The 27,624-nt window shown below is 37.2% G+C and overlaps 1 protein-coding gene across 2 annotated transcripts in view; it reads right to left on the bottom strand.

Annotated features, from left to right (window-relative positions):
- Positions 1-26,275, bottom strand: part of slc24a4b (solute carrier family 24 member 4b) — a 193,228-nt gene extending 166,953 nt beyond the window's left edge. For both annotated transcript variants that reach the window (XM_015351228.2, XM_006632714.3), the window contains exon 1: positions 24,992-26,275. In XM_015351228.2, the coding sequence (XP_015206714.1) occupies positions 24,992-25,148 (157 nt within the window). In that variant the 5' untranslated portion in view covers positions 25,149-26,275. The remainder of the gene's footprint in view (positions 1-24,991) is intronic.
- Positions 26,276-27,624: the final 1,349 nt, after the last annotated feature.

Genomic DNA, 27,624 nt, shown 5'->3' with positions numbered 1-27,624 from the left:
CATTGACCTTATCTTCTAAGGAAAAGATTGTGCTCCACAACATTATGAACCATCAGAATCCTTCATTCCTGGAGCCAAGCATGCAGGGCTGTAGATGTAGTAGTGTAGTGCCAGACCTACTTTCATCTGTTTGTAAAGAACACGGTAAAGGGTGATTCATCTTCCAGATTACATCTCACATTCTTGGTAGTGCATTGCGTGTGTCAAATGGACTTGCAAACATGAACTGCCAGTTGTGATGAGCTGTTTGTGCACCGCAACCCTACAATGGCATCCCACTCTGTGGAGTTTTCAGTAGACAGGTTTTTGGTTACTCATGGTCCAGATTGAAATTCACAGCCAAATTATATATTTTTGCTCAAACTTCAAATTATTACTTGAATACCATAACCCTGAAGTATGTGCTTCTGACCACGGTTACCCATTGCTGATGATGTCTTTCCCATGAGTTCCATATTGACATCACCTTAGACACCACTGTTCTAAGGAAACATCAGCAGCAAGTTGAGTTGCTTATTTCAGTGAAGCTTCTGTCAAAAATGCCTCAACAATATTCCCTCTTTCAAAGTCACAGAGGTCTATGACCAAATTTAAAGGGAATAACAACTTTCTATCATGTTCTTATACATTAGCCCAAGCACGCTGGGATATGAGTTACTTAATTAGTGCACAAGCCTGTGTGAAAGCCCTTGCTTCAATAAACTTGGTGTCCCGTACTTAGCCAGGGCATTTAATTCCTTTGTCCACTTTCTTTATTTTCATAGGGTTACCATTTTACCTTTAGTATTATATAGTGCTAAGTCGTGCTTTGTCTTTTTGGTTTCCCTTTTATCAAAATCATAATGGGTTACATTCAGCCTGAACCAGCATCTGAAGTTACGCTGTTCATCCAAAAGCCTTGCCTTCCTTTCCCGCTGGTGGTAGTGAATACATTTGTTAGGAGAGAGAACAGCACTTCTCCCCCACACATCTCAAGATAACCTATTCTTTCAATGCTGGGAAATACACTCACGTTATAACCCCATAATTTTAGTAAAGACAAAGTCAATAGGGAAGCACTGAACATTCAGTACTCACTTCAGTGCCAAGCCCAAAGTGGTCTAAGCAAAGGCGTTGATATGACCGTGAGACAGCTTCCTCTATGTCTGTACTGATTCAAAGAGCAACCTAACTGAAAACAACTGCACCAGATCACTCTTGCACTTGTTTTACTGCAATTATTTCCTTTCTAAATTGAACCTATAATGCTCTCCAGAGACTTAAACCACATCTCAGATGGAGTTTGTAATACCCAGATAGTTAAAACCTGAAAGCTGAGACTAAATAGGGTAACAGGGTGGAAGAGAAGTGGACATAGCAGTAAAATTCAATGGCATAAGGATTGATTTCTATTGATTTATATCTGCAAATTTAAGTCACACAGAAACAATTGTACTAAAATTGATGCATTTTTTGAACAGCCCTTAAAATTGTTCCATTCAATGTGATCAGGAACCATATAAGCAGGATCATTCCATATGAAATAAATAAAAAATGTATTCATTCATTATTCAAAAAATGTTTTTTTGGAAATGTTTGTCCCCGGTTGACCAACCATTCAGGAGTCAACAAATGCTCAAAGTTGACCTGGTTTGGAGCATCCCACCCTGCCTTCTGATATCCATATACTCATGAACATAGAAGGATGATTTTGATATTGTTTAAAAGCTTCTAAATATAGCTGTGAATTTATTTAAATTGTGTTCACAATTATTGAAGTATAGATATGAAATTTGTTTTTTACCTCCAATATATTAACATTTAGAATGACAGAATTTGTGTAAGCATGAAATTAACATGAAGCTTTTTTAATCAACTCTTTCATCTCTTTCAAAGTCAAAATTCAACCAGAGTGCATTGAGATACCAAAAGCACAGCACACCCCATTTAAATATATTTTAATCTTTAGATTTAGACATTAAAGCCAGTAAAGCATGGTGATACCAAAGAACAATGATGATCAAATCACAGTAATTCCAAAAAAAGTGTAAACATATTTTGGAATTAAAAACTTTGATAAGTGATCAGTCTTATTTTATTGCTCATTCTAATGTACTGTATTGCACCCCTGCCTCTTCTGGGTTTTGCTCCTTTGAAATATAAGCAATTTAACTTGAGCAAATGGAAGTGTCTGATACCTTGTAATTTCTACCTGTTGGTCATTAAATAATTCCTACAGGTCTTTAGTTAGAAATAACAAATCAAAGTATTAATTATCAAAGTGAGGAGACAACATGCAGTAAAGTTCTATGCGCTTAAGTCATTGGAAATAATCCAGTGTAACTAGGGTATATTAGAATCTAAGGTCTGAGTGGAGAAAAAAGTCTAAACCAGCAAGCAAATTAGCTAAAGGCACCAATTATCACTGATGAATAAGAATAAGGTGAATAAGAGTCCAGTTGGAACAAAATCCATACAGAGGAACTCTCTGGGATGAGGATTTAGGACTACTGTATTACATACAGTAATCCCACCAAAACATTGCCCATATAATAATCTTGGACAGGGATCAGTCATCTAAAGTTTTGACATCAGACAAAAGACAGAACAAGTAAAACAAATTAGTCATACGAAGTTGTGATATAACTTGGATTAATTAAATTTGGACTAGCCTACACATCTTTCTAGTCTTCAGTTCTGAACCTGGGGTGCCATCTGCTTGTAGTTTGTATGTTCTTTTCTGTTCATGTGGGTTTCCTCCGGGTGCTCCAGTTTCCTCCCACAGTCCAAAAACATACTGGTACTGTAAGTTAATTGGCTTGTGGAAAAACTGGCCCTGGTGTGTCTGCCCTGTGATGAACTGGAGTCCCATCCCAGGTGTACTCTGCCTTTCACCCATTGCTTGCTAGCATAGGCTCTGGATTCTTTGTAACCCTGAATTGGAAGAAGTGGTTAGAAAATGGATGGATCTCTCTAGTCATAAGTCATAAGAAATGGTGCTGCTAGTCATCTACCCTCACACAAAAAAAAAACGTTGTTAAAATCTTATACAGTTTTAAGGCTCTTTCTTAAGGGAGGTTTCTATTTTCCAACAAGTCCAATGGAAACAGCGGTAATCTTCTTCTACTGTATCTTCACACTTCTTTCATATAAATAATACTACCACACATCTTTACAGTTTTTCCAAATTAAAAGCACAATGAATATTGGAAACAAGAAACTTGTGTAAAAAGTGTGGATTCATTGCTGTCCCCATCACACTGGGGACATTGTCAAATAAAAAGCCTGGATAAAATGTGAAATTTAATATACAGCGTACAATATCTCATTTTTAACTGTGTATGTAAAGTGCATTGGAATCCTTTGGGATGAAAAAGCACGACAGAATTCAAAAGATTAATTATTCTCAGTTCTCCTGTCCACATTGCAAGATGTTACTGACAGAAGCCAAGTGCAAAAGTATGCTAACTACACACAGAGCAAGTTGCATTTGTGCAAAAACAGCGGACAACAGCTGACAGAGAAAGAGTGCAAGCACTGACTCATTCTTGTGTACATATGGATAATCTGAGAAGTAGGAAAAGGCTTACCCCATTTTACGTCATGAAATACATTAAATCAAAGAAAGCAATACTGACACCATACAAGGCACCCAGCTACAAAATACTACTCACTATTACTATTTTGCAAATTACTAAGGCAGAATGTTGTCAAGTCTGCAAACTACAGATAAGTTAAAGGGTCTTAATATCTTTAGATGTGTACAGAGAGGTTTATATAGGAAGTTAATTGGAATCATTAGATTTATTTCATACCTTAGAAAAGTAAAAAAAAGACCAGGAACACAAGAAGGAAATACATAACAACTTTAATTTGGCTTAAAAATGATGCCTTTTCAAACTCTCTTAAGTGTAGAAAACAAAATATGTACCAATGCTCCTATAATATATTCCATAAAACCTTTGAAGAAATAGTTTGTTGCGATTCTTGGATGAATAATGTACCAACAACCAAGCAAGCCGAGATGGATCACATGCCCACTAGCTTTCTAATAGTACTATGTTGATAAGAAAAAAGAGGAATTAAGGGATCACTGCAATATTTAAAGATATGGACCAAGAGACCCATGAAACAGACCACTAAACGAACAAGACCCAGGAAGGTCAGTTACAAATTTACCACTTGAATGAAAAGAAATATCAGATACCTAGAATTTGCTGAAGATTTTGTAATACATTATCAACGTTTATTGTGGGCAAAGTACTGGTCTTCATCGGGCTTAGGGTTAGGCTTCATCACGGTGTCCTGACCTACTGAGTCCGGGGCTCAGAGCGCCTTGTCCCATCAAGGTTTTATTCATATTCCTAGTTCCCTGTTCCCTGTTTTCGGCTTGGATAGATCTCCTGGTACCTGGATCTTGGACTGCGCACTCTTTTCCCATACTCAAATTCCTTTTGGACTGTCGCCTGTGCTCCACCCATGCACCAGATCACAGCCATCACCACCCCCTGTGTTTCTACCTGACCTGATCCTGCTGTGTCTTCCCTGATGTCCAACTCCAGTTTATACGGATTATACCGTCTCGCATAGGGTCTTTAACTATGCATTTCACAAGAGTCAGAACTGGCTCCCAAAATGCAAAATGTTCATTAAAAATGTTTCTCAATCAACGCTTGATATAATATTTAGCTATTGAATTCATCTAATGCAGCTAAAATCAGTATGAGTCCGTGACAGTGACAGGACACATCAAAGACAATCTCAGATTTAAATAAATTTGGCCTACATAAGCAATTTCATATACTGTACTGTACAGTTATACTGTAGACGGTGAAAATAATAGGTTTGGCAAGACCCACTGACATTTAAACGGCAAGAAACAGATCTGACTGAGCAAGAGAGAAGATTATAAAGTTTTTTAGTTGTAATGATTTTAAACTTGGTAAACCAAAGTGCAATTTTCATCTGAAAAGTTAAAATCCTTTAAGCTTGTGTTTCACACAAAAAATAACTAAGACTAAAAAACTAACATAAAAACTTTCATTTCTGGCAAAAAAATTGTTCCTATTTAACAGGTTTGAACACAGTGTTCTGTCAGAGCCAGCCTTGCATAATACTCTTTGGCTCAAATCAAAGATTATAAAACTTGGGGAAACGGATGAAACAATGCATTTGCTGTGTTCACAATGGCAATGTGTTCATGCATTTTTAGTCTGTCTAGCAAACAAAAAGTCAGAGGTCTCCAATATAATGTTAGTTTGGCAGTGCATGAACATCATTGGGATGAGAATGCTGCCAAAAGTAAGATAGCTCTGTATTCCATGTCATTCAGCTTAACGTTATTGGTGTTCAGCACAAAATGTAAGGTCTCTCCAAAGTCTGTGACTTTTCTGGTGAATGTACAGTACACCTCAAACCAGTTTAGATTCCTCATCCTCTGCCAAATCACACAACCTAATGCTTCCTACTTTATGAACAAAAAATTTTCACTCCTAGGAACGCAGATAATATCCGCAATAGAACATATTGCACGGATGCTAACAAAACCTGAAAATATTCCCATTACTCAGAATGGAATTAAGGCCTCTGGAATTAAGGTAACTGAGTCGACTAATAAAAAAGTTTCTATACTGTGTTGCCCATACCTACAAGACTATACTTTGATTTAGCTACTTTAACCTGTGGGTGTATAACAATTCCTGAAGAATTCACTAGGAATGATTGTTTTTGCTCTTTTTGTACTCTTTCTATGACTGTATCATCCTTTTTGCTGTATAGTGAAAAATTAACAATATTCCAAATGAGGTACATTGTGAATTGTGAGCATAACGTCCCTGGACTTGCACATTTTTGCTATAAATCCAAGCATGATATTTTTATATATGACCTATTTCAGTTGGATACAATGTAAATACTTAGACCCTTTCACGTACGGCTTCATGCATTTTAGTATCACCCTTGAGATATGTGTAGTTCATGGTCCTATTTCCTATTATTTTCATGGAACACTTTGCACTTATCAATGTTCAATTTAATTTCCCAAGTATCATTCCACGTGAACTTGCAAATTTAAGGTTTGCTAATTATTCCAGAACCGAAGACATTATTAAATATCAGGAAGAGCAACAGAACTAAAACGGATCTGTCTGATACACCATTCCTTTCCTCAAGGGAACAAGTAAAGGTTTATTTGACGCTGAACAAGATCACACCTGAAGAAGGCTCCACAGCCGAAACATTGCATTTCTTTTCTGCTCTTTACAGCATGGAATAAACCTTTACTTGTTTCTTTGCAGCCTACTCATGCTGACACAGCTACCTACTTGAATTCCTTTCCTCAGCCCAATTAGAGCTTAATGATTCCTTTTTGTTAAACAATTCTCAATCTAAGAGATTAATTATTCTCCAAGGCCCAATGGCATTTTACCTGATAATTTATGATTGGAGAATAGCTAATACAGTGTCTATCCATAAGAAGGATGACAAAACTGACTCAAGTCACTGTACACCAATACGTTTGACTATTACACCTATGGTTATGGAAATAATAATACATTTTTAGAGAATCAGCTATATGAAAATAACATCGTAGGAAGCAATTAACATGGATTTATAAAAGTAACATGTAGATATTGCCTAACTGACATTTGTGATAGAGCAACAACAGTAATAGACACACAGTGCATTGTGTACTTAGATTCTCAGAAGGCTTGTGATTAAGTAACCCATTAATGATTCATTCTCAAATTACTGGTGCTTGGCATTCAGGGAAGAGTGCACTTTGAAATGAGAATAAGTTAATAAACAGGAAACACATAGTAAAGATGGGTGATGTATTTAGCATAGTACCACAAGGATCTGTACTAGGACCACTATTTGTTTCTAAAGTTTATCAAGGATCTAGATTCTGGTATAGTTATATAGTTAAGTTGGTACTTAACGTGGTACATGATACCAGATTATAAGGACTCGTTGACACAATGGAAAGAGCAATTGAAATTAAAAAATGCATACTGTATAAAATTTAAGACTGGGTAAACACCTGGTAGATGTTTAATGAAGATAATTGCAGGTTTTTGTATTGTATGTTGGAAATAAAAAACAAACTCTAAGCATAAAGTGGGAAACATTAAACTAGTTTACTAATAATTATTATTTTGAAAAAATACTTTCAAAAAAGTCTTTGATGTTTACAGTATGTTGACACATCAGTTACATCTTCAGACATTGTGGGGAAACAATAAAAAAGGCAAATAAAATGTTACAGGCAAGAGTGTGGAATTCAAATTAAGGAATTTGTTACAATTTTGCAATGCACTAGTTTGGCCTCATTTAGAATATTATGCACAACTTTGGTCAAAATGTTATAAAAAATATATATTATCACTCTGGAATCAGTATAGAGAGGAGCAACTAGAAGCACTCCAGAGCTTAAAGGAATGTCCTATGCAGACAGGGTGGAGGTACCAAACCTATAGAGTCATGAGCAAAGAAGACTATGAAGGGACTTAATATAATTAATTAATATAATCCACAAAGCCACAAACAGTGGACTTTGTAAGTTAAACAGGAACCTGGGATCAGAAATGGGAATTTTGTGAAAATGCATTATAAAACTGAGAACTCAAGGCACGTCTCTACCCGAAGGCTTGTGAGAGTGAAGAAAAAGACTATGCAATCATATCATTGATGCTAATAGTTTGTCTTCCATCAAGAAACGGCTGAAAAACACTAAAGATGTTTGTTGAAGAAAGGGATATTATTGTGCTCAATGACTAGCGCATGACATAGAAAGGCATAATATTCTAAAAATGGTGCAGATAAACTATTAACCACATTGTCCCTAGTAGCATGCACATACTGAGTCATAAAACGTTTTTCCTATCACATTTAAAGAAATAAGACTTTCATACTTTTTTATAACTAAACTCACATGTGAAAATTCAACTCATATTTTTTTAAACTGTAAAAAATCATTAGTTTCAATTACTGTACTGCTTAGATTCTAGTCCATTATTTTCCAGTTTACAAAAAGTTATCATTTAATTAAAAAAAGCATACCAAATTGTGAAATTATTTTTAATCTGGATTTATGCTACTACTTGAAAAAAATATTTCTTACAGACTGGAACCCTGATCTGATCAATAGGTAACTGCTTAGATGGACCACACCTGAAGAAGGCTCCACGGCCAAAACGTTGTGTTCTCTTTCTTCTTTTTTTCAGCATGGAATAAACCTATTACTTGTTCCTACTTAGATGGATTCCTGTTTAAAAGTAGGAGTCTTGTGGAATCAACAATTTCTTGAGCACCATTGTTTGCTATGGGGCCAGGTAATTTTAAACCATATCCTCTTTAAAGAGAAATTGCATTACGAAAAATATTTTTAGTTTTTCTGTTGCTGTTATTTTTTTTAAAAAACATTAGAATAGCAGATCAATGGCTCAGAGATTACTTTCCCTTCTTTATAAAATTTAAAAAAATTAAAAAAATACTGCTAAAAGGACTATTTTTGGGTTATAAGTTTTGTCATTTCCTGTTTATCCCTCAAACACATGTGTATTTTTAAAACTAATATGATTGATCACATCATGGTGAAATTAAATGACTGTTTACCAGTTGCTTACAACACTAAAGGCCAAAATCTTTGGCTCAGTTGCAGGAAGTGACATATATATGCTTGTGGTACTGTATGTGTTCAACAGTCATTCTTTGCATATACTATGTATCTTTGTATTGAGTATGCAAATGTATACTGACATGGTCTGTACCATTTCACAACACATTTAAAGGCGAGCTATGTACAAATATTATTTAATACATTTTCTTGGCTGATTTAAGATTTTTGTATCAGACTATATCCATGAAAATTTCTGGTTCTTTTAAACAAAGTAAAAAACGGATAACCCTTATAAAAAATAACTGTTCTAACACAAACAGTTCTAGATGTGTCGAAGCTGACTAATGCCTTTCTGAAAGGATCCTAGTTTTATCTTTGCATCAACTAAACTTCAAAGACAGGCCGAATGCCTTCCTTGCACTTTTAAATGTTCTAAGGAGAACATATTTTTACACATAGGAAGTTACTAAAATAGTGAATATCAGAAATAACCAAGCAGATAAATCAATAATTAAAACAATCATAACCCCGTTTGTTAATAGTTTTGCCAGAATATAATCAAGCATTTGGTATAATTAGAGGCACATGAATGCTTTTTTCTCTGGCACAGCTTTGGTGAAAAGAACAATCATTCAGGCACACTGGGTTAAACAAATGTTTATTAACAATGATAATACAGACAGTAAACTACACACGACAAACATACAACACACTGGTTACGCGATGTATACATTTACAAATAAGACGTCCTAGAGGCCTAACCAACCAGAAAATCCCAAGTATTTGACTCTTCTATAACACCAACAGAAGTCAAATGAAAAGATAAGCTGCCTTCTAAACTAAAAAGAATACAACCCACAGTTGTATTCTCTCTCTGCAAATCCAGATGCTATTAAAATGAATGGAAACCTACAGTATTTCCTTATTCTAAAAATGCACCCACAAACCAGGAGAGGCGATTTTTAAATGAGGGATTTTTGACACAGGAAATCAAAGTTACTAACAGCAACAGAATAGCAAGGTCTCTTAACAAGGTTTAAATACTTAACTTCAATCTGTTTTTTTTTTCTGGATGATCTGGACAAAGAGCTCTTGCCATCTTTTTCTCTTCCTCTGTTCCCTTGCTGTCTCTTACCCACCTGTTGTATGCTGTCTTCCTGGACTGAAATTGGCACTTAGGAATTTAGACAGAACTGATGGTAAACCAAGGTAAACTTTATGATTGCTTTGATCATTGAATCTGGGACCACTACATCTCTACAAACACTCCTTGCTTTGAAGCTGGAAATGTTGTCAATAGCCAGGGGTTACCCATGGTATCTAGATTCTTAACAATATACTGTAGAAACAATATTTGTATGCAACTGAATGCATGATCTTCTATCCCCTTCATCAAGCCCTAAAGAAGAGGCACCAGAGAAAACTACAGTAAACTTTGGTTTAAATGACTAAATCTGCTAAATGGAAATTTTATCTGTAAAATCAGAAAAGCCAAACTCTCCCCACAATAATGATAATATGCACAAATAATAATATAAAAAATAAATACTACATAGGATTAAAATTCTGAAATATTAATGGTGCCCTATAGGGGTAGGTCAATGAGCTGTGTTTGTATGTTTGCATGCTTTAGTGCCTATATTAAACACTATATTGATGATACTTAAATGTATCATCTATATTGTATATACTGTATGCTTGTACAGTACTGTATATCTATTATACAAAAGCAAAAAATTTCATTGTGTTGATTCCAGTTGTTATAAATAAGAAGATAAAAACATATATGCTATATATACACTCACACATATACATTATAATGTATTTTTGAGCTGATAAAACATTTTGAGTTGAAAATGCATCATTCCTGATTTAACATATTTAGACATAAGGAACACCCCTTCTCCCCTAATAGTCTGTTGAAACAAGTGTATGTTATAATTGAAAATTAACTGTCAAAATAGTATTAGGAGTACAGTATACCCAGCACTGGATAGTTAACTAACATAATTCTAACAAAACTATCAAACACAAAAGTAAAGCGAGACTGCTTTTACTGAGATTCTGGTATAGTTGATATATCTGGTCAAAATTCCTCCTCTACATTATCCTTAACAAAATGTAAAAGTCATCCGAACAAAATCAGACCGACCTTTTGTTACTTAACGAAAAGCAGAAAAAATAATAAAGAAACGGTACTTTTCAACTTTTAGATTTTTGCCTCACTCAAAATACCACATCAAAATGCTCACTTCTAAAGTTAATTGCTTTTATTAACCCAGCGGTGACGTTTGCTAATTTCTTTCTGTGACCAATGGTACATTTAAAGTGATAACTGTTGATTTACTGGTTGTTTATTTTGTAAGCACAGTAACTGTAAAAAATCAAATGCTGCCTCAAATTGCTTAATTTAGTCACAGTGGGAAAGATACATGTCCTAATGCATTGAGCCTGAGATTTTTTTAGTTTTAAAAGGAGGAAAAGAATTGGTAAGCACTCAAATGCACTGTATAGTTTCACATCTTAAAATAAGCAAAGTAACAGTCGCTTTGCAAAATAATCCCAAAGCCTGGTAATTTATTACATTATTAAAATAGTACTGGTAAAAATAGAAATGTCAAACTGTGTAGATGGAATATCAAGTATAGGCCTAATCTTTTACATTTATCCTAATACGACTTAAATTAAGAAATATAAGTACATTAAAAAAAACATAACACATAATTTTTAATAAAACACTTTGCAGCTTTTAGTCTCAATAAACATTGGGTAAGAGAAAAGCTAGATTTCACATTTAAATATTGGTGTCATCACATAATTGTTAGTTTCATGTGATAAGACTTCTGTTAATAATTCACTTCTGGGTTGTTCAGCATTGTCCCAACTATGGCAGGGTACAGATACAACCTGGGGATGTTCTTCCATTTAATATGTAAAACAACTGCCAGATCAGAAGCATTAATTAGCAGTGATGCTGATAAATTGTTATACTGTAAATTCAAGCAAAACTTTCTGGGTAATCTTTGTTATGTAGAAAGGAACATTAGCATGCTGAAAGATTAAGTGTCTATAACAATGAGTACATGTTCTACAAAATACTAAGCAATAGTTGGGATTATAGATTGTGACTGTAGTAGCAAGGCTAGGAATGTGTTTATTATTCAGAAAGATTTATTACCATTTTTCTCTCTTGGCTTGAACTGAAAATAAGATCGTGGTGATATGGGACTCCATGAAACTCTCACATCTTGACCAAAGACAAAATTCTGCCTAATTCTTTCTGCAACTAGAGAAGTTTTGTGATGATCTCCCAACTGTAATTTCACCTGATCTCCCAAGTAAAACAGTAGGACGTTGGTTGACACCACTGAATGTTAACAGATATTCAGCATAGCAGCTACAAAATACAGGCAAGCTGACTAAGTCACATTCTAAGTCACATTCACAGTCAGTCCCAAGTCCTGATACCTTCCATGTCTGACTGGAGAAGCTAAGCATGAAACCTTCTATCTTTCTTTCCTATTCCAACCAGGCATCTTTTGTCATATAGACAGACAAAGATTAGAAGACTGGGTTAGCGGCAACTGGATCCAGCACTCCTCTTCCAACAAGACTGAGAATAGTGCCTGACCAAAAATTCTTTAATCGAATGAAAACACATTCAAATATTACATTATAACACTCAAGAATGAAGTTGCAGTTCCAAAGCATGACTGATAAGATAAGTTGAGGAAAGACATTGGATACTTACTTGTTTTTTTAGTTTGACTTATAAGGTAAATTTACTTTAACAGTTACTTGCAATAGCAAAAAACTCAAATGGAACTAGCAGTCCATCTTGAGGTCTGGAGAGAACCTAAGTGCAGGGCAAGAGGCAGCTGAGTCAAAGAAACTCACAGGCAGCATGCAGTAAATTGCACAGATCTCTGCACACATGCAGAGCAAGCCAAGGAGGACACTGTGCTAAGCACACAGGCATCGTGGTGCTGCAGCCAGCTTGGGACACATGGAACTGTTGCAGTGCTGTGGCAGGCTTGGAACCCAAGGTAAGAGCACAGTCCGAGATTGTGATCAAGCAGATGGGGGATCATAGCTGGTGAGAGCAAGCTAAGCGCAGCCCAAAGCTTAAAGGAGAAGTCCAGGAGAAAAGGTCAGAGCAAGTCAGAATCTAAACCAAGATATACATTGCAGAAGAACAAAGCTGACGGGTGATCTGAGAGACCGAAAAGCAGAGGTCAGTAATTCAAAGAAGAACAGGTAAGGGAAAAGCTAGAGGAACACAGGGAAAAGGATAAGAGGGGCAAGGCCAATGTTCGAAGGGCTCAGAGACAAAACACTATGTCAAATCCCTGAGCTCTGTCATGTAGAGTATTTATCTTGAGAAACATCTGGAATGACCATGGTTGTAAACCATCTCTAGGTGTTCCAAGTCTCCAGTTAAGTGGTTTCCTCGGCAACCAGTTGACGGGCTGACACTGAAGAACTGGCTGCCGCATCAAAGGCAGCTCACCCCACTGCTCACCAGCAGGGGTGAACATAACAGTTATTAGTATGTTTTGTAATTCCTGAGAGACTGATCAGCCATTTGTTTTAGGGCAGATTAATTCATATATATATATAAATAAATTATTGTACTGGATAATTTAGCATTTTTTATTCATGCCTTAATAAATTTGCATCCGTGTGTGTCGCTGTTTGTTCTGATTATTTTCTATCAGTCAAAGGTACTCCCTGAATTCCAATTTCTAATAGTTGCAGCAAAATCAAACCATCAGATTACTATGCTATGAAGTAGGACAATTAAATTCTCAGGGCCTATTCATACAGTATATTCTCTCTGCTTAGCAAGTGTCAAATACCTGTACTGCATGCTCAGAGCAACAATGTGCACCACTAACCTAACACTTGGGACACATTACCACGTGGTTCCATCTTCAAGTAATTTACAATGTCAACGGTAATGAATGTCAACACCAAACACCTTCCAAGGAGGTGAGTATAACCCATAAAAAATATTCAGTCAAGGGTACCAAATTTAAGGAATGTCTAAGAGGATGTAAACATTAAAGGATAATGAAACCAGGTGATGCTCACAAACTCATGCTAGTGTGTGGGAAAGATGGTACTAACAGAACTAAGGCAAGAGAACAGACCAGCAAAATACCCCTGAGATCTGTTAGGTATTTTTGGTCTTTTAGTTTTCTTCATAGGTGTAATACTATTAGATATTTACTTGTACATTTCATTTTCATTGACATCCTTCCAAAGAAAGACAGAAAGACCGCTGCATGAAAGAGCAGAAAAAAAGGTGTAACAATGCAGCACTAGGAGGAGCCGCGGCGAGCACTGGTAAAAAGTCAACGCTCCTAAATGAGGAACCAAAAATAACACAAAAAGGGGTGAAAAAGCAACAAAAAGGCAAAAGGAAAGGTGTACCACCATGCATCGCAACCTCCAGGCTGGGCTTACCCTAATTAATGGGGTACAGCCTGGGAAAAAGAAGAACCGCTAACACAGTGGTGACCAGACTGGACTTACACTATTAATTGAGGTCCAGTCTGGTAGAGCAGGGCGCATAAGGCAAAAACAAAACAAAAACTTAGTGTGTGAAAAAGGTGTGCCTGCCCTAGTGAGAATACGAGACGGGACAGGCAGAAAGAAAAGAACGCCTTACGCGGGTGCAATCCCCTCCGGGACTGCTGGTGTAAAAACTTCCCCTTCAGGGGATGCCCTGTGTGCCTTTATAGGACCTGCACAGCTGTGGCTCATCCTCAAATAGCCGGGACAGCTACAAAGGCGAGACGCTGCCCTTCCTCCAGGGCTCCGCCTCCACACTGGACACGCCCCAGCATAATACCAAGGAAAAGTATTTTGGGATAGAAAGAAATTACATTGCCTATAGAATATCTGCAAACCCTTTTCAGATATTTACCATCTGTTTTCTTATAGCCAGGAATTAAACAGCTTTTTTAAAAATTCATTGACAATTCTGTTCTACAACTTCCAAGTGAATGAAAATATTCTAAAACATACGTGTCTAGAAATCCAAAATAAAAACTGAAAAGGCTTGGCTGAAAAAGTTGACCATCCCCCTTGTAGTAGCAAACCTAATTTACCTCAGGTGTAAAAAATCTCCTTCAAAAACAAGTAATTTGGTCTCTACCTGTGTTAAATTCTATATGTAGGTTCTCTCTGCTGCATAGTGCAATCATCCAATCCAAAGCACACATCCAAAGCTACACTGGATTGACTAAGGAACAAAATGGTACAAGATCATGAGTGGCCCAGTCAGCCCCAACCTTAATCCAATCAAACATCTGTGGAATGCTGTCCATTCATGATCCCCAAGGAACTTGACAAAGTTGGTACACCCTATCCCAATAGACAATCCCAATTCACAATTGTAACCAAAGGTGTTACTACCAAGTATTAACTAAGGGGAGTGGAGACTTATCTAATTCTGATTTATCAGTTTGTCTTTTAAATGTATAATTTTTTTCACCCAGGAGAAAAAAAATCCCTTTAAAAGTGTGGAGTATAGTGCGTAGATAAGTGGAAAAAACTTCACTTGAATGCATGAAACTCTGAGGAAGTGAAACAACAAAGTCAAGAGGGTGTACTTTCTATAGGCAGTGTTCTGTATATAACAGATAAACATGGATAGGGAACATATTCATTTAATGTCATTTTAATGGATAATTATCCTCTACTAGCTCTATATTTATTGATATCCTACTACCAATATCAATTTTATATACAGTACAAAGCAATCTGATATGTTTGTATATAATACAAATGCTGCCAGATGTTAAACCGAAGTCCTGACTCTCAGTGATCATTAAAGATCACTGGGCGTTTTCTCGATGAGAGTAGGGAGTTATCCTGGTGTCCGGGCCAAATTTCCCCCCTCAGACTTTACCATAGCCTCCAAATTGTCTCCATGTATGATTGGCTTGCAATTGCCCTGGGATGGACTGGCGCCCCATTCAGGGTGTACTCTGCCTTGCACTCGTTGCTTGCCAGGGAGGCTCCAGCTTCCTGCGACATAATAATAATAATTGTTTACACTTATATAGCACTTTTCTGGACACTCCACTCAAAGCGCTTTACATGTAACAGGGACTCCCCTCCACCACCACCAATGTTTAGCATCCACCTGGATGATGCGACAGCAGCCATAGTGTGCCAGAATGCTCACCACACATCAGCTATCAGTGGAGAGCAGAGTAATGAAGCCAATTCATAGATGAGGATTATTAGGAGGCCATGATTGGTAAGGGCCAAAGGGAAATTTGGCCAGGATGCCAGGGTTTAATGACCACAGAGAGTCAGGACCTCGGTTTTATGTCTCATCCGAAGGACGGCACCTCTTTACAGTTTAGTGTCACTGTCCCCGTCCCTGTCATACATCAAATGGTATAAAGCGGTTTGGCAAATGATGACAAATGCTGCCATTTAGATTGCACATCAAAACTAACATTAGCCATAAGCTCTAGAAGATCAATAGGTGATGCTTGTGTTGCATTAGATGAAGTAGTAATAGTTGCTGTGAAACTGTAGCTTCATTTAAACTGTTTATTTTTAGTCTAATAATCATATTTCTTGAATACATGTATTTTGATATATATCATTTTAAAATGTGATGTACATTGAAGCTGTATATTTTTTAATTTTATAGAACTCATCAAAGTAACTAAATTCTAATATTACCATTTGTAAATAAAGATGAGCACTGATAAAGAGTTGTCTCTAATTTTAACATTTAATTTGACAAAACTGAAACTAAAACATGACAGACATGAGATAACACTGGGATTCTGTTTTCCTGATGTTCTAATGTGATGAAATAGGACACAAGTACAGGTGAAAAAGCCTGTAGCTGGAAATTAACTCACAGTTGCATACACAAATCCAGAGGCTTCAATGTATAGTAACATTATATAAACTGATAATTTAAAACAGAAAAAATACATTACAACATCTTCTAACCTTAAACATTCCCAAATCCCCCCCTCCCCCCAGCATTCTACAATATTTGGAAGAACATGAAAAGGTCTGTTAATATGATTATTGCACATTTGTTTGGTCAGCTCTTGTCACGGAGCTTTCTGATTGCTTTGATGAGCTCTTGCTTTGTGGTCAGTTTCGCTATCCTTTGAATGTAGTCTTTGAGAGAGCAACAGACCATCTCTAATGGATTTAAATCGGGCATGTCTGCTGGTGTTTTCACCCAGTTTATTTCCCCTGCTTTAACACAGTTCTGATGTGCGTTTTATATCATTGTCCTGAAAGAAAAGTGTCTAGATCTAAAATGCTCCCTGATGTTATTAAGCAAACAGTACAGAAATGTAAGAAAATAGACCACTTTAAGAAAATATTAAAGTCTGTTCAGTTATTGTCTACGCTCTGCCATTGTGGGTTTTTCAGTAACAGAGCACCAGAGATTCTCTTTAAGGAGCCCAAACCACACTTTACACCACCATTTATGACAAAATGTTTTTGATTTATAATATACTATTTTTGCTGTTTCTCAGTAATTTTGTATACGTTTGCATTCACCATTTCTTATCATATTATTTTATTTCCAGAGCACTATTTTTGGTTTAAATTATCAGTTTGTATAATATTACTGTATATTGAAGTCTCTGGACATTTGTAAGCAACTGCGGGTTATTTCTCACCTATTTTGAAATAATAAATATTAATACTGCACTGATTTGTCTGAAAACCACACACAGGTGTGGTACTTTTAGGATTCACTGCGCCACCTGGCAGTTTTACAAAGCAATGGAGTCCTGCATCAGATTAATCGCCATGACAAAGTGCTGTCCTGGATACCGCAGCTCGTACTGACACCTTGCGCATTCTAACGGCTGCATCTGTATATGGTTTATATACAGTATGTACTAATGAAGGGGGGATAAAATATTACCAATTTATATGTATTATTCAAGCTATGCTTAAATGACACAAGAGATTAAACATGTTTTATATCAGTATAAAAATCTATGAATACAGAACAAACATTGAGATTTTTTTGGAAAACGTACATTGCAAAATGTGTTTTATGAATAGTTAACTGTAATAAACCGATCAAAGGGACATAAAAGTGGTAAACAAATATACCTAATAGATTAATTAATGTCTATTCAAGAAATAAAAGTTGAATTAATCTTTGATTTGCATTGATGGAAAGGGATTTGTATATTTAAAACAAAACTCTCATATTTAATATGAGATATTCAATATAAATATAAAATATTCAATTTTGCTTAAGAGAACAATACATTACTGGAGTGGTATTGTTACCTGTCAGAAAATAGCCATGTTGCTAGGATGTTGACTGCCCTTCATGTACTGTAGTATGCAAAAACAATACGATGCACGTTTGAAAAGCTAGCAAATATTCAAAAGCAACCATCTAGATTATTTTATAAGCTAATACTTAAATTTATGGTGTGTCATTCTCTGTAATTATTTGTCAAAACATTCAGTATTTTTATATATTTTGTCTTTTGGGTGGATACATTCAATTTATTTTCAGTCCAACTAAGACTAGTAATATACTGAAATAGATGTTTGAGTATGTTGAAGACTAAATGTTCTTTTGACCATAACATATGAAAGACACTCTTTTAATTTGTTAATGCTTTGTTGTGCCTACTTCAGAATTTGTTCTTAACTTAGTGAAAGAATTTAAGAAATGCTCAATGAAAACCAACAATGTAATGTCTAAACATTCATTTGTTTTTCTACACTTTAAGATCTTGATTCAATAGCCATAAATTACAATATTTTTATGCACCAGCAGAGTTTCCTTGGAGGTAATAAGATATTACAAGATATTCAATTATTCTGTAAACATCAGGAAATGTAGGCAACATCAGCCACGTTTACGACTGTTCCTCTTTACTCACAAGTACTGGATGTCACCTTCCAGTGCTGACTGCTAACTTTTTGCTGATACTGTACTATTCAGTGTTGTTTCCCTATTGATTTCCCAAGCACTTGACATGTGTTCATTATGTATATCACTAGTTCAGAGAATACATGACAAATGGGTTAATTTCTTGCATGCAGTGTATCTTCTCCTTACCAGGTGATAACAATGGAAAATCCTCTCATGTGTATGGCACATACAAACCACACTTTATCAGAAAATGCCACTCTCACCTTCCAACCCTCATCTTGGCCAATAAAGGGGTTTTTCTAGGGGGTTGTATCCAAAGTGCCATCATGCAGCCTGGTAACACAAGTCATAATATTACTACAACAAGTCCAACTATGCTGTGCCCCACAGGCACAGCGCCACTCTCTAGACCTGAGGTCTCAAAAATATGGCAAATTGTAAAAGGTGATCTATGGCTGTACAATAAACACTAAACACACAACACTGTACACACATTACTATGTAATGAATGTTCCTAGTATTTTGATAATTTATGATACAGTATGTCTGACCCATTTGAAGTCATTTTAAAACCAATCTGGCTTGCCACAGCACATGCGTTTAACACCACTGCTCCAGACAACAGCTAATTCTGCCACACCAGAAGGCCAAGTTTCAAGGTTGATTCCAAGGGGTCACTTTTATAACATGCTCGGTTCAAACTTATTTTCTTAAATTGTCTTTAATTAAACTCTTTCTAGACCTATGTTTCCATTCCTGTTCTTCTATTTCAGCTTCCTTTAAAACATCTGACTCTTCTGCCCTGTTTTGCTGCCAAACAGGTGAGATTTGATGTGCTGTAATGACCAGACCAGTACATCACCCAGAACAAGCAACTATCTCATTGATCCCTGCCCTTCGGACAAGACGTAAAACTGAGATCTTACTACAAGTACTACAAATCACCATTAGCCGCTAGACAAAAAAGCATTTGTTTTTTTGTTTTTCATGTTAGGCAAGAAGCCTAACATGGCTCTCGACAATCTTAACAACTTTCGCCCCATCTCCAACTTACCCTTTCTCTCTAAAATTCTAGAACGTGCTGTCACACTTCAGTTACATAACCACCTCATGACAAACAACCTTTTCGAACCCCTCCAATCTGGCTTCCGTCAACTTCACAGCACAGAAACCGCCCTAGTCAAAGTCACCAACGATCTCCTAATAGCTTCTGATTCTGGTTCTCTTTCCATACTCATCCTTCTTGATCTCAGTGCTGCCTTTGACACTGTTGACCATAACATCTTGCTTTCTCGTCTCGAGACTGTGTTTGGAGTCTCTGACACTGCCCTCAAATGGTTTAAGTCTTACCTCACTGATCGCTGTCACTTTGTCTCTCTCAATGGGTACAGGTCTGAAATTGGTCTTGTCAAGTCTGGTGTCCCTCAGGGCTCAATACTGGGCCCCTTGCTCTTCAGCATTTACATGTTCCCACTTGGTCAGCTTTTAAGATCACATGGCCTCAGCTTTCATTTTTACGCTGACGATACTCAAATATACATCCATACCAAACCCGACACTGATGTGGCTGTCTCTATTCTATCTAATTGCATCTCTGACATAAAAATTTGGATGACTCAAAACTTCCTTCATCTTAACTGTGACAAGACTGAAGTCATGCTTATTGGTACCTCCCATCAACTTCGTAAAGCCAGTCCTGTAACCCTGTCTGTAGATGGCTCTGTACTTGAGCTCCAATCAAAATTGAAAAACCTTGGGGTTATATTCGATTCTGGCTTAACATTCGACCCACATGTACAGCATACTTTCAAAACATCTTTTTTTCACCTTAGAAATATCGCAAGACTACGCCCTATGCTATCATTAACTGTGGCTGAAAAGCTGATCAACATATTTGTATTCTCTCGAATTGACTACTGCAATGCTCTGCTCCCTGGGGTATCTAAATCTACTCTGAACAAGCTGCAGTATGTCCAAAATTCAGCAGCCAGAATCCTGACCAGATCTAGTGCAAGTGTTCACATTACTCCTATCCTGGAGTCCTTGCACTGGCTTCCGGTCAAATTCCGCGTAGACTTTAAAATCCTCATGCTCACCTACAAGGCTTTACATGGCTTGGCACCTCAATACCTGTCTGAACTTTTATCGCCCTACTCCCCACCTCGCAACCTCCGCTCTTCAAATTCTGCCCTCCTTACTGTCCCCCAAGCCCGTCTACATTGTATGGGCGACAGGGCCTTCTCCTGCTATGCCCCCAAGCTCTGGAACTCCTTGCCCAAGGATATTAGAGAGTCACCTTCTCTAAACTCCTTCAAATCCAGACTCAAAACCCTCCTTTTCAGAAAAGCCTTTACTTAACTGCTTCCATTCTTCACCCCTCTGCTCTTCTTAATACCATCTTCCACGGTCTCCTCTATTATTATTGTTGTATTGTTGTAATTATAATTGTGTCCTGTCTTGTGAAATTTTCTTATTTATTGTTGTAGTCTTCTTATTTATTGTTATTGTCATCCTGTAAAGCGCTTTGAGAAGCCACCTTTAAAGGCGCTATATAAAATAAAGTTTATTATTATTATTATTATTATTATTATTGTTCAAAGACAAATTATCACAATATTATTAAATTACTGAACTCAAAATGGACACTGTTCAGAAATAAAACAAGTTTTTGTCCTGCATACTGTACTCTCAGAGATGCTGTATGCAAAGAGCATTTGAAATTTGAAAGTAAGCTTCAAAGCTTTTCAGTACTACCCTAATCACAGTGAACCAGTTAAAAACAGATAAGATGTTTCCCACAATTGGTTACAGCTGTATAAACCAGATATTTTAAAAACAAACAGAACCAAAAAAGAAAATCCAGAGTAACAAGTATGTAAAACAATTTAAATAGACCACACTGGTACATACCTTAAAGTACCAGGTCACAGAAGAGCTCTAGAGACAATGTTTGGATGGAAAAAGAGACACCCAAGTATGACAAAACACCTGTTTAAAAGCAAATATAACAGAATTCTACCCCTTCGCTTATGCTAGACACCAGCAAACTTACATAAAGCATAAAGCACTGTGTAGCAGGCAACTGGGCTTGCCTCAACAAATATAACATAAACAATTATATCCAGGACACAATGCCCATTTCAATCCAAGGCCAGCAATATTTAAAGTTTGGACTTTATTTGGACACCTCCAAAGTATTTGGGCTTTGGATACCATATACAGTACAACCTCAGTGGGGTTGGTTATTAGGATATTTTCAAAGATGATTACTGACATGATAGGATAATAATTCCTTTAATGTATATAGTACTTCCAACACAGAGAGTCTTAAGTATAGGAGTGGATCCACTTCATCCACCTTAATTGCACATGGAAATGTTTGTAAGCCAGTTGCTCCAGGACTTTGCAGGTAGTTAAGTGAGTAATTCTAACTGAATTTAAAGGCCAGATTCCACAAGTCTAAAGTGGGATTCAACTTAGACACTGGGGTTAACACCTCTGCTCTCTCAAAAAAGTGCCCCGGGATCTTTAACGACCAAGTAATAAGGATCTTGATTAAATGTCTCAACAGAAGGATGGCACCTACTTCAGCTCAGTGTCCTCTGTCACCACATGAGGGTACTGCTTCCAAACTTCTGATGCAGAGGGAAATGTGTCGCCTATGGTTCAACTAAAACTTACAGTTCCACGGCTCCAGCCTTATAGCAGGATCCTATTCTTCCTTGATGATCTTCCATCTCAGTAATGACCAGGCTCAAGCTTGACAAACTTCGCAAATTGGATGACTAAAAAGGTTAAAAGGTGGTAATGCTGCAGTCACAAGAGACCAGGATGAGACACACATGGGTCTCACTGCTTTCTCACTGTGGGGATGTGATCTGATGGTTCCTGTGTATTTCTGCAGATATTCTATTTGCTGCTAATTGATTGAGTTCAGATCCCATATTCCCTTCCTCAGGGATGTTAGCTTCTAAAAACAGGCAAGAAAGATGTGTTATGACTCTCCTGACCGGCTTGATCACACTGTCAATCAATGTTAGCTATCCAGTGCCTTTTTTCCTGCTGGATTCTACATCAGCTCCCTTTCAATGTTCAGCAGATAACCAAACAATTTTTTTTGTGACCCAGTTCCCTTAAGGCTCATCGGACCTGTATCTAGTCTTAAAGGTATAACTATGTGCTTTTCATATCACTCTTACAGGGTTATTAGTGGGAATTTTAGTGTGTGGGGGGGGGTGTCTACCTTTGTTCATACTTCACATTGAGAAAGAAATTTAACCTAAAACTTACGTTACAATTTATATGTATTATTACAGCATTAATAGCTGTTGCGCAAACTGTGTTCATAGCACCAATTATGTTTTTATGTTCCTGCATATATCAAGGGATGGGAATGTTAAAATTCCACAAGGCACTAGTAAGACCTAATTTAAAATATTGTGTATAATTCCAATCACCACTTTGTAGAAAAACATACTGCTACACTGCAATCAGTCAAGAGAAGAGCCAGCAAAACTAAACATTTTTAATCCTGAACAGAGAAGACTTTGAGGAAACCTGATTCAAGTATTCTGAATTTTCAATTGCACTGACAAAGTCAACACAGAGGACTTTTTCAGAATCCACAGTGAAGCACAAACCATAGGATACGAGACATAACTACAGCATATGGAAGGGCACTTAAAACTGAGAACAGGAGGCATTTTACATAAAGGGTTGTCACAGTATGGAACAATTACCCAACCCGAAACCCTGGATTTCTTTTTAGGAAATACCTGGATGAGATTTTTGGATCACTTAGCGACTAGCAACTAAACTATCTAGATGGGCTGAATGACTGCCTCCCATTTGTCACCTTCTTATTGTCATTATGTTCTATGTGCCCATAGAACTCTCATATCAAGCAGATCATGACATTCGATTTGTTTTTGTGGTTTAAAAAAATACTGGTTGATTCTCTCTTGGGCAATATACTAGATCATTTGTAAAATGACAAACTGTCAAATAATAATTATATAATGTCTTCAACATACATTGATATATATTCTAAAAGGCACCTGACTGTATTTTTTTGCTAACTTCATATATTTTAAAAAAAATAATCAAAACATTTAGTAGCCAATCCTGCTCGTTTATTCTTGAGGTGACCTATAAAGAAACGTCGTGTGATGTGATTATAATGTGCTGTTCTTAATACTGTACTTCAGCATTTACACCACGTACTGTATGCATAGAAGGGGTTACTGTATATAACATACAGTACTGTATACAGTATATAGGAAGCATAAAGAGGTATTTCATACGGTATTTTCTAATATTATGAGATGGCCAGATATTTCCCGCGCTTATTCACAGTACACGATATACACCAAATACGGTGCAGCCCATCGTGTAAAATGCACTTTGCGACACATTGGTAAATTCAGTCACCACAACAAATCCACCATTAGATAAAATCAAGTGAAACTAGTGCAAGTTTAAAAGGTCAGCAAGAAGTCGCTACTAAATATTGCTAGTTGCCTAAAAAACAGTGACCCCTATTTCCATTTTAGTACCTAAAGTGGATGCATCAGTAATCTTAATGCCATTCACAAAAAACAAATTGACAACACAAGGTATCTTCTGTGATCAGCGTGTTTTTTTACCTAAGCATGTACAGTAGGATGGCACTGTTGCTGCATGAGAGCTTCTGAATCTACAGATACTGCTATTCCGTCGTTTAAAAGGTCTTTAATCAACTGTTTTCAAGTCACATCAGCATTCACATGACACTGTCTCATTCGCAAACCCCTTATACGGAGCAGGACAAACAGGCACAAACACTAGCTTGCGTTAGACGCGAGATGCCCTGCACGCACTGTACGAGTTACTAGGCATATGCAGTCATTCAAACCCAGCGTGTTGTGCTCCCGTACTGCGGCATGCAGTATGTACCCTATCACGATACACCAAGGGGCACACACCCTCCTCTAACCTGTGACTAAGGAGAAGTCAAGGCCAAATCTTCTAAACAGGTTATAGTATCTCCGTCCTGGCCGTCTTCATATAGTCTAGGGATGAGTCAAGGGAACAAGCTGGACACACTACTCGTACAAAACTAAAACGTGTTTTCATATTACAGCTTCTTATTGAGACAGCAGTTTTAATTAAAGAGCCTCCTGTCTGCGTGTAATTGAACCGCGCATAACAATGGTGATGGTTGTTCAAGTTATCTTGCAGTAAATAATTTTGGTCTTATTCTGAATAGTCCCTCAAAGCACCCCATCTGCCGATGGAACCCCTAGTGTAAACTGTTCGTTGGGAATATCTAAAAGGAAAAAGAATACATTAGATCCTACAGAAAAAAAGCAGTTCATGTGTAGGTTCTCGTATGTATGGTGTCTGCGCACTCACACTGCAGAATTCACATGTCACATGACACCAAATAACTGGTGTTCACAATAGTGCGGTACACCTTCTTAGTAGGGAAGAATTAAACTTACCTGTTTTTGACAGCAATGTTGACATGCACCACGCCAAAAACAGTATGCTGCAGATGAAACACACTTGGAGGAACAACATCTCTCTCCTCTTGCGAACTTTAAAGATCTTTGCCATCACAGTCTTTTTTGATGCAGTCCAGTTATTTTGCAAATCCATTGTAATCGGACGTCTTTTTTACTTGTTTCAGTTTTTCTTCCGTATATGTTACTTCGAAAGGAAGAAAACCAGCTGAAAACTGAAGTGTGCGCCTCAGACAGCCGGGGATTCGAATGCGGTCCTCATTTCAAATCGCTGGAGTGGAAGTCCCGGCAGCAGAAACACAGTGTCGCGTGTGAATTCCGTGTACCGGAGCAAATACAGCCCAAACGGTGATAATAATTATCTAACTGTATCAATCGTCGCGTTCATCCTTTGTTACGCACGCAGCACAATTCTGACTTATGTGTCTTTCCTTACAGTGCTCACACCTTTCCCTTATCACGGGGATGCTCTTGAAACTCTATTTTTGGTAATATATCGACCTGATAAAACGACTGACTTTTATAAACAAAACAAAAAAAAAGTCATTTGGTGTCACCTATTATTATCTTTGTGCACCAGTATATATGTTTGCTTGCAACAAACCATAAAAATTTTTAACAATGTTCCCGAGAGCACAGTCCTCTTTATTCCAGAATATGATTTAATCCTCTTAATGTCCAAATCAAGGTTAATTGTTGCATTCGGAATCCAGTGTCACGTTTCTTCCTAGCAAAGCAGCCCAAACACTTTATTGTCTTATTATTGTCACTTTAAGTCCCGTAGTACAAAATACACATACAAAGTATGTTTCTTGTAACTCACTGATCGATGCTTTCAGATGTACTGTTAGGTCCATATGATACATTCCTCTCTTCCCCGCTACATCCTCAACTGCAACTTTCTCTCGTAACCGTGGGTGACATGCGCGGGCACGTGATTTTACCCAGCAATTGATCTCTATTGCTCTGTATTATAACTGCAGTTAGTTGATCCGCCTTGAAAAACAGCACAGGCTTTAGGAGTCTCCGTCCGGTAGTTACTCGGTTACTGCCTCTTTTTCGTCGAGCACGGCCGAGCTGCTCGACAGTACTTGCATGTTTCTCTTTGTCCTTTCAACAAGGGAGTGATCTCACCTTAGTGTACAGTAGCCCACCAGTGTTTGTTTTTTTCTGTAGCTGATGCTCCCTGATTCCGCCGCGGTAACGGCGAGCCTGAAAGCGGAGTTCAGGTTTGCATTCTCGTGGGAATGCGCTCATTGCAGTGGGGGGTTAACGCTTTGCTTTCTGAAGAGTTTTCAACACATTCACGGCAGCGAAGCCTCAAATGCTAAAGTCCCAGAGTTGATCTGTCTCTCGTTGCTCTCGTTTACACTTTGATCATCCTTAATTATATTGGTTTAGATCTTTTTGAATTTGCCAGTTCTAGTGCGAAAACGTACTCCTCATTACTGTGCAAAAAGCTGTCATCGTACTGTGTAGTCGTATCTGGGAAAGTTTAAAACCAAAATATACCCCCCAAAATTATGACCTTTTATCTGCTGATATTTCTCATCTGCCTTCTGAGCTAATCATAAGCAGTGACTTGCAAAACAAATCTGTTCTGGAAGAAAGTATAAATGTAAAGACCATTATCCTATTTATTAGTCAATAAAAGTTGTGAAGGAAACCCACCGGATTCGGCTTGATTCTGTAGAACTGCGGGAATTCGTTTTGAAAATTACACTGAACGTTTGAGGTCCAAAGACTTAAACGAAGTGATGATTGGCATTAGATGAAAAAAAATACAAGTTCCCACTCATAAATGAGCACTGACGAGTGTTAGCAAGCCATCTGTTGAGAAAATCATTTCTGTTACTGTATCCTAACATTTTAGGATGTTTGACATATGAGTCACAAAAACTAATAAACTGTAATTTATGCATCCCCTTCCTAACTGCCAAGGAAATAGGTTCAAATCAATTGCTTAGTTAAAACAGCATGTTAACTTCAGTCTTTATCTGTCTCAGCTAACATACTGTGCATTATTTAATATATTTTTTTTGTAAAAGAATGTACAGTAACTTTTTTAAGTTAAAGCATGAACTACATAATTTAGCAACTCAAATACTTTAGCCCTCAATCAGTCTCATTATCTGTTATAAATCCTGTAACGCTTCAGGGTTCATGTGGGCGCCCTCGCCACTGCCACATCAGGTCGGCCTGGTTCGCTGGGTCTCCAGCATCACTCAACAGGGACTCAGCCTCTTGAGCCAAACGGAAATCTCCCGACAGCCCGGTGGCTGCGGTCCCTGCTATTCACAGGGAAGGGCGGTGATGTCACTGCTCTGGTAAGCCAGCTCTTGCAAGCAATGGAGGCCGTATGCGTTACAATATGTTTTTACCATGCCATTGTCAGCAAATATCTCACATAGGTTCACAACCATAAGCATATTGATTGTTTTCTTTGTTTAAAGGCCACTACATTGAAATTAATAATGTAAGTTACACAAAACCATAGTGGAGACACCCACTGTACTAGGTCCTAGGATTTTTATGTTAGTGCTTGCAGGGGAAAAGAAAGTAAAATTGTTTTAACTTTCAAAAATGTTGTTTAAAGTTCTCATATAAGTTTA

This window comes from Lepisosteus oculatus, chromosome 8 (genome assembly GCF_040954835.1).
Source record: "Lepisosteus oculatus isolate fLepOcu1 chromosome 8, fLepOcu1.hap2, whole genome shotgun sequence".
Classification (NCBI taxonomy): domain Eukaryota; kingdom Metazoa; phylum Chordata; class Actinopteri; order Semionotiformes; family Lepisosteidae; genus Lepisosteus; species Lepisosteus oculatus.
Note: the sequence above shows the minus strand (reverse complement) of the source record. Positions and strands in the feature narration are given on the sequence as shown.